At 31.5% G+C, this 9,157-nt stretch overlaps 2 protein-coding genes across 2 annotated transcripts; both read left to right on the forward strand.

Annotated features, from left to right (window-relative positions):
- The first annotated feature begins 1,840 nt into the window (after positions 1–1,840).
- On the forward strand, positions 1,841–4,057 carry LOC132756144 (uncharacterized). Its single transcript, XM_060747140.1, has 3 exons — positions 1,841–1,947; positions 3,055–3,195; positions 3,859–4,057. The coding sequence occupies exons 1-3, from the start codon at positions 1,863–1,865 to the stop codon at positions 3,975–3,977; spliced, it is 345 nt and encodes a 114-aa protein (XP_060603123.1). The 5' UTR covers positions 1,841–1,862; the 3' UTR covers positions 3,978–4,057.
- A 1,927-nt stretch (positions 4,058–5,984) lies between these two features.
- Positions 5,985–8,315, forward strand: LOC132756146 (uncharacterized). Its single transcript, XM_060747141.1, has 3 exons — positions 5,985–6,143; positions 6,986–7,126; positions 8,117–8,315. Exons 1-3 carry the CDS (start codon positions 6,098–6,100, stop codon positions 8,230–8,232), a joined length of 303 nt encoding a protein of 100 aa, XP_060603124.1. The 5' UTR covers positions 5,985–6,097; the 3' UTR covers positions 8,233–8,315.
- The last annotated feature ends 842 nt before the right edge of the window (positions 8,316–9,157 follow it).

A 9,157-nucleotide genomic window follows, 5' to 3' on the forward strand; every position in this document is an offset into this window, starting at 1 on the left:
ATTTGAATATAAGTACTGGAGGTCGTGACTTTTAATTTCTATATAGAAAATTGAAAAGATAACACAATCATGAACTTGTCTTTGTGATGATTCCCACGGACAGTTGTTCATGTATATTCCATTATAATATGATAAGACTTAACTAGTTCTAATTCTTAAAGGGTCCTTTCAGCTTTAACAATGTCATTATCTTTATTTTGCAACCTCTTATTTATTAAATATATTTTTACTTTTTTGTGTGTGTCATATTTCGGATTAATTTGTTTTGCATTAAAGTCTAAATACAACTAAGTTTACTGTTTGCTACTATTGTTACAACTGTATTACATCCCTCGTTATTTTTTTTCTAGATTTTAAGAATATTAAAATTTCAATATACATATAATCCAACAAGATATACGCATAAGCTTGCCTTTTCGGCGGAAAACATTCCTGGTTAATGACGCGCCTTTACCAATCATGAATAAAATTCGTCAGATATATTGCATTGCTGTCTGTAGCGAATGATTATGCATTGTTAACGTCTACACGCAAATGGTTACTGATCTTTCATGAACCGAAAATTCCAGCTCGAAATTCTGTCTTACAATCTATCTCTCAATCAATCAATTTAGAAATCAATAAATCTATCAATAAATCAATAAACCAATCATTCAGTCAATCAATCAATATATGAAAGAGTCATAAATGTTTCGTGTTTTAAGTAAGGTACACGGCACATTAGTTCTAACAAATGATTAACAATTTCTATCTTCATATAGGGGAATCATGAGTTTTATTACTTCTTTATATTTGCTTTAAACACTATTAAAGCAGAAGTGCAGAGGGTGAAAGTATTTGTCTTATAAGTAGGAAAATGTAAACAAAGCAGTTTTTGACCTCCATACAAAATACTCAATTACTTTAACTGTACTAATTGTTAAACTAAAAACAAACAAACAAAAAAAAGAGAAGCAAAAGATGTTCCAGGCAATTGACCATTGAGTACAATTTTGGAAGCTTTGAGAAGACACCAAAACTAAACAGCTTTGGGGAATGACAACAAAAGCATTTCTTGGGCATAATGGTACAAATGTAGGTAGCAACGTTTGTCCAATACAAACGTGTGAGGAAACATTTATTCAAGCATGAAGTGTCATATTAAAGCAGCATGCTTTAGTAAGACATGACGAATCTTACACGTTTCAATTAGTATACCTGATTTAAAGTCAATAGAGGACTACATGCAACACATAAAAGAAAATGCACATATTATAGCTGCATACCTTTAGATTCATTCTAATTTTCATTAAAAAAGTATAATACTGCCATTAAAAAGGTAAAGTATTTGAATGTAAGATATTGTGAAGTTAACAAAAAAGTAATTTTAACTACCAAAATGAGGTAAACATATGTAAAAGTAGTCCTTAGGGCGTTAGTCACGCTGAAGAAATATGGTAGTAACCTCTGATAAATCAGTCATAAATTGCACAAAACAAATACAATTATTACTTGAATCCTTAATCCTTTTATTATTCTTAAAATCTTATATAGAAGCCTTATTTATTAAATGTGTTGGCTCTTCCGAACGTACGAAGCTTAATTTGGCAGTGTTGTTATTAAACGTCCTGCTTTTGAATATAACTCATAAAAAACTTCTTTTTTAATGTAACTCATTAATGATCTGCATGTACTGTATTGGCGTTGACATGTATGAAGTCAAATATCGATTAATTTCCTACGTATTTGTAAGTTTAAGAGTTTAAAGAACGATTTTAGTGTTGGTTAATATACTAAAAATAGTTATGTCATCATTTATATAACCTTTCGCCCTATCTTCAATGTTATGTTCGATTAAATTCGAACATTAAGAGCTCATATTTATGACAGCGGCATATTTGTGTTCACACCATCGTCGACAAAGGGTCATGAATTTCTATCTCGGAATAGTTCTAGCCGCAGCAATTGGTATGCATTTAAAACATCAGCAACAGTTTGTGCTTATTTGAAGTTAACATTGTTGGAAGTTTTAAACATTGAGTAAATAACCATATTAATATATTTTTAACAAAGTATGCGTTATGGCTAATGTATAATGGATATAACATATAATAATATACATGTAGCTTTATAAAATTGTACCTATCTTTCATTGTGATTTCTTAATTTCCGTGGTAACTGCATGTTGCCGAAACCGCCAAATATGTTAAAATTTCTACATTTAGCTACGATGTAGTACGTAGTTTAATATTTTATATATTGTAAGTAAGTGTAAATGTAACATTCAAGATGCATTTTCGTTTGTTAGCCATATCTATCATTTTGAAGCAGAACAAAAACTGATCATCACAAATTTATGTCACCTAAACACAGCAATAATATGAATTAAACTGAGAACTTGCAATTTATTTTCTTGCATGTAGAACATTTATCAAACATGAATTCACTATTTAACGAAAAATACAAAGACAAATTGCCTTTTTATTATATACTTATCAATAAAAATTTGGAAACATTGCTGAAATTTGTTTTCATTTTCTGATTTGAAAATTCTCATATTGCACACGTGACTACTAAATTTTTTATTTTATTTTCATATCAACCTTTGAAAATATATTCTGTTTTATAGAAGAAAAAAAAACTTGAATATACTCTGTCTTTAGTGAATCTTTTATAAATATAGCTCGATAAAAAAGTGACACAATTGCGATTTCACATGCACAAAAAACAATTTGTTTTTAATTATATGCCTTTTGTTAATTTCGACTGCTTTTAAAAGCGCAAATCTGACTCCGGTTGGATGCTCAGTTTTATTGATTTAAAGTATTTCAAGTTTACATGAAGAAATTAAAATAAACAGGACCAAAAATCATTTAATGATGTTATGACATTTCAATTAAATCGGCAAATGTGAATTCATCAAAAAGCTATATCACTTAGTTCATTAGTGAAAAGGATTTTATTTAACTGAAAAAAAAACAAACAAATTTTTTAAAATGCTTTGATAAGCAAAATAATGTGGTTTTTGCCATACATTTTAAATACATTCAGTAATATTTTATGCCTTTGTTTCAGCTGCTGTCTATTCGACAAGTTGCAAGCATGGTGACGTGAGCATGTGTGGTGGTCTTAATTGTACAGATGATAGCATGGTGGTTGGCTGCGAGCACGAAGTATGCACATGTGTTATGGACACAAGTGGCGGCAACGGAAACGGTATGTAATTTTTAATTTGGTTAAATGTTGGCCATGCAGACTTGCCAAGCAAACCTATGTAACCTTGTTGGATTCCTTCTGCAATTAAACAAAACTTGCACCGTTCCCCATGCGAAGCAAGCATAAATCTGACAAGAATAAAGAAAAATAGTACATAATAATGAAATAAAAATAAATGTCGAAAAAAATATTATTAAGACCGGTTTTATATTATTACTTATAAAGATTTTTGACAGGTAATATATGGCCCTATATTAACATTTGCAGTTCAGTGTTGTTAAATTTTTATTGTCCTTCGGGTTCATTGATGCCAGCATTATTAAGTTTTGAAAATTGAGAACCGCTCAAGGCTGTGCAAGGGGGCGTGAGGGATTTTGCACGTAATCATTATCCATCATGTAGTGACTCAATCAAACCGAGTCGGCAATTCTCTTGTAATTTTGTTGTGATTTATACTTACGAGGAATCACTTTGTTTACAGATTTTTATAATATAGCAAGCATCTTGTTTTAGAGTAAAAGTGAGATTTCTTCTTATATTGACAGCAACAGTGTATATAAAACTAGAAATATCACGAAAAGCCAATGTAAAGCGACGATACAAACGTGCAGTATTATTAATGTACAAATAATTAAAATTTTATTCTATATCTTTTTGTTCTAGATTGTATGGATATAGGTGACTGTCTAGGAAGAGAGCATGAGCTTCACTGTAAACATGACGAAGAAGCACACTGTCTTGACAGAATGTGTGCGTGCTTAAAGATGCCACACCATGGTTAACCATCATTTAATATTGCATTAGGATATTTCAATTGATATATAATAAGATAGTATTTTGCATGAAATAAAAGTGAATACTTTGTTTTATTACCTGTGTTCTTGAGGTCATACCGGTCATGTGCTTGAATAACAATTTAATTTGGGAAAATTCTTAAACGTAAAACAAGTTTTTTCAAATTCAATTTGTCCGAAGATTTAAGCTTAATGAAACACTTCCCAACCAATCAGAACTTAGCAATGAGTAACTTGTTCACAGAACAAAGGCTTGCAAATGATATGGTTTTAACCAATGAAGCAAGCAATCTGTGAATTATCACGTAATAATGATGTACGGCGTGGATTAGAAAAACAAAATGTATTCATTTCAAGTTCACATCAGCATGATAATATTATGCTTGTAAATATTGGCACATGCACCTTTTAGGTGTTTAAAGGTAAATTGTATCATAGCTTTCTGACCTTTCTGTTGAAAATGTGTCCGAGTTAAATCCAATACATGTACATATACAGTGCAAGTATTAGTTTCTGCACTCAAGAGCATACCTATTGATTGGCTCATTTTTTGCGGTTTACTTATTGTGACGACAGAGAAAGTGATAGCGACAGAAACATTTTATTCATATAATCGTTCAATGGTCATCATCGTACTGAAACCTTCATGTTGTGCATGTTCATAATGCAATATTAACATGGTGGCAAACGTTGAACTATCATAACTGTTCAATGGTCTCTCATACAAGATTGTACTGATAACAAAAAGAGTTTAATGTTTGCGCATGCAGACAGGAAGACGACAGTACGTTGGTGACGCGCAACAATACGATAGTGACTGCATGACAGTACGATGGTGACAATACGAGTACGATAGTACGACTGTGAAACGCTACAGCACGATTGTGACAATAAAAAGTACGATGGCTACATCACATATCAGAAAATCGAAAGTTCTATTATCTCGGAAACATTAGAGTTAGAAATAGCGACATCAATTGATAAAGCTCCAGTTTTTTTATCAAGTCAAACGCAACTATTTGGCGGTAAAAAGCATGTCTGTGAAAGAAAATGTGTTTGCGTAGCAGTCACGCCTTGTTTTAAAATGAAATTTTAATGATAAAAAGTTGTCAGTCACAAGTACGCACATTAGCTTGTGACAACCATTTTTATTATCGAAGTTTATACTTTTTATTTAAAAATATGTTATCGAAATACCACATTGAAAATTGATAGACTGCAATGCACTGATGACTATATTTTCTTTTGACGAGTTCTTGGAATACTGTAAGTGTTGCGTTTGAATGGTGCTTAAGCGTGTGCTACGTGAGAGAAATGTGTTGCAGATTTTATATCCCGACAACACCGAACATGCGGTTTTAAACTCTGTCCAGATTCAATTGCTTTTGATAACATTTCCAATTCAATTAGTAAATGTTTGATAAAGCGGTTTGTGCTGCATCGGTGTAGTGACTTTAACAAAGTTTAACCAACCGTCACTGTAAACGGCAGTAAGATTAAATTTTGATACGTCACTTAAACTTTTATCACATTAGCCGAAAGGAATTCTATTCGTAAGATTTTTAGAGAAATCTGTGCTGTAGAGAGGACACAGGCAGTTTCGATGTCTACCTAGACAGATTATTTCATTTGAAATCAATTAATTACGGTGGAGCGGTAGCCGCAAGATGCTCGCGAGGCGAATCCTCGGTCCTCGCAAGACAAACACAAAACGCTCTGGAATAAGGACGTCTAGCATGCGTGAGTCTGCCATACGGTTGTTTACGACAGTCTTGAGACGTCACAAATCCGTCAAGCAACCGCAGAAATAATGTACATGTTGAAAAATCAGTCTGTCACGTCGCGGCAACCTTGCGACCCTAAAGAATAAGTCCCGTACGAACTTTCAATAACAATTGTTAGATCAGTACATTAAGTGCTTTTATTAAATCTGTCACTTATCTACAAAACGATGTCAATTACTATAGCATAATCGTCTGCAGGACAAACAAATGCCGACAGCCGTCAAATATACCTTATCTCTTCGAGATCATAATGTGTGGTTCATATTGTGCATGTCTTCATTTTTTTCGTCACTTACTCTGTGTGCCAGACCGTTGCAATAAGTCATGAAAGTATATCTCGTCTGTGGATTTGTACTGTCGGCAGTAGTTGGTAATTATTTCTTTTTTTTGTTCATTATATTTTGTCGTTAATGGTACTTCATAAAAAAGGTGTGTACTAATTATTTATTATTATTATTTTCATTGTGTTAAAAGGTTATTTAAATCAAGAAAAAAATCAATAACATAATTTATTATAATTAAAAAAGACAAAGCGTATAAACCTCAATTTCTAATATTTATTGTTCATAACAGTTAGAAACAAGACAGCATTGATAAAATCAGTACAAATCTGCTTCATTCTATAAAGTCCTTAACCCCATAAGGTATCTTTAAGAACGATTCGGTGACATAATGTTGTAACCGTTTGATACGGTGTTTTTTTGTGTGTTTTTTTTATTTCTTTTTTTATATTTTCTTTTATTTATTTATATCTTTTCTCTTTTTCAATTATGTTTTTTTATATTTTGGTACAAATTAAAATTAAATTAATAATTGATACAAACATTCCTTGCTTCTAGCAGACCTTAATTTAGAGAGCATGCAATACATACCGTGCCGCTTTTGCGACTACGTAAAATCAGTATTGCACAGCCGTACATAGGATATTATTTTGTCGAAACGTCTTTTGCATAATACAAACATGGTCTAAAGACTCTCTAAACGTTATCGTTACACTGTAGGCGCGTCAATAAAGAAAGCCACATCTTCACTTTAAACACCCTTCATTTCGTGTATGTGATATTCGTGAAGCTTCATTACTTTATTCATAGAGTAATATTATGCATGTCAAATGGTTTGATAATATACTTTTATTCAACCAGTATTGGATCTATACTCTTTTGATATTATCTATATACAATTCTGCTTAGATCCAAATATTTCAAATTTTAGCCATTGTACTGTCAAAATGTCATCCTGGTGACTTGAGCTCGTGCAGCGGTTTGACTTGTTCCGATCCCAACCAGGTGGTCGGATGTGAACATGATGTTTGTACTTGCGTAGCGGCAGGTGGATCTGGATCTGGTGCAGCAAGTGAGTAATGTTTTCTTAAATAAAAAAGACAAACAAAACCATATGTTTAAATTTCAGGGCATCCCTGTGCATAAATATTTGTACCAATTTCGTGGAAAAAAGATGTTTAAAAAGACATCTTCTAAAATAAAAACAGGTTTCATTACTAGTTGGGCTATTATCGACAACAATCTTATCATTATTGTTATTCAAATTTACATTTTTTTTTTAATTTGAAACTTGTCAAATTCTGTGACCGATGTAAAATGCATTTCTTCTTTGAAATGTGATACTTGAAAAGCAGCAACAATTCAATTATCAAATTTATCAACATATGTTATTAGGTAATATTAGAGATACCTGTCGAAATTAGACGGTGCAGAACCCTTAAATACTCCCATACATTATGATAAAGTTTTTGAAATCCGTACACAGATGTACTTTTTTAAAAATATTTCCATTCACACTCTTCCCCTGCAATTTCCCCCTAAAAATCATTTTTACAAGGATTTATTAATTACTTATTTTGTTGAATCATTCAATACTTCAAAATTAACATTTTCAGATGTAATTGTTATGTATTTGATCATAAGTTTAGGTTTAATTCTGAAACATTAATTATATTAATCAATATTTCTTCTTTATTTATAATTATATATATGCATATAAAAATTCCGGTTAAAGTTTTTAAAGACCCTGTAACGCAAATTGTTTATAGTTTTATTACATACATCTTATGCTTAAATAAAGATTTATCAATATTGTTAGTTTAAAAAAAAAACATAATTTGTAAAGATGTTACCGCATTTAACTTTTCATTAGAAATTTATTTTGATGAAGTCTAAGCCAATAGAAAATGAGTGTGTTGATCTATATAAACATTTGCTGTATACACATTTTGTTTTAGAAGAATGATTATATGAATATATAACATGTCTCTTAACTGTGTGTTACATCCTGAGTTACAACATACAGAATATTTAATTGTGTTGAATATATGTCATTTTACAGATTGCACAGACAAGCCTGATTGCGTTGGCCAGATTCACTGTAAACATGATGAAGATTTCCATTGCATAGATAAACAATGTGCGTGTCTAAAAGTTCACCATGGACACGGCCCATAAACAGATCAACTACTGCAATGTTATTATTTTCTTTTCTCTAATTTTTATGCTTAGGCAAAGAATAATAAATTAATATAAACAAGTCTGGATTTGTTACAACCAATTTATCCACTAACGTTGTATGTGACGACACGTATACAATGACTTTTTAGTTTCAGTTATATAATTTTAAGCATACATGATTGAACTTAAATAACATAAACAGTATTTTGTTTTTGATTTTACGATATTGTTAGCAATTTAGTTTTAGATAGATCTCTTGCTCCTGAATCGTCGGATACACACGGCCGCAACATTAACATAAATCAGCCATGGAAGTGTTTCAAAGACATTTTTTTCATTGGTTGCCCAACGATTTCATGAGGCGATTAAAACCAATCAAAACGCTCATTCTATACGACATTTGGTGAAACGTTAATTCTAGAAAGAATACAACAATTGTGGTCTCAGCTTGTGGAATAATATCACAAATTAAGTTTGGGGATTGTTTTACTTTTAATAGTATAGGCACGTGAAATAGAAATACACCATGGGTGCTACTATTTTGTTTCTGATACTTGATTACCTTTGCTGTCGAAGAATAAAAATTTTGCTTATCACGATTTCATTTGCCGATATTTTACGCACCTGTTGCTGAATACCGACGCAGTTTGGTTCATTTTACCTACGGTAGATTACATGGTTTGCTATATGTTAATCAACCGTTGGTATACGATATTGCTCCTACAGAAGCCAAAATGCATATAATATATTACATAACAGCCGTCGCAAATAAAACCGAATACTCATCCTAATATACCACTTTGTGTTGTCTATTAAAGTGACATTACGCTCATTTTTTCATAGTCAATTTGAGCTGAATTTACTTTATATTACAAAAGATTGACTGTTAAAATGGTGTTTGACCAACAGTTGATATTGGAAA

This window comes from Ruditapes philippinarum, unplaced genomic scaffold (assembly GCF_026571515.1).
Source record: "Ruditapes philippinarum isolate M1 unplaced genomic scaffold, ASM2657151v2 ctg2841_1_1_1_1, whole genome shotgun sequence".
Taxonomy (NCBI): Eukaryota; Metazoa; Mollusca; class Bivalvia; order Venerida; family Veneridae; genus Ruditapes; species Ruditapes philippinarum.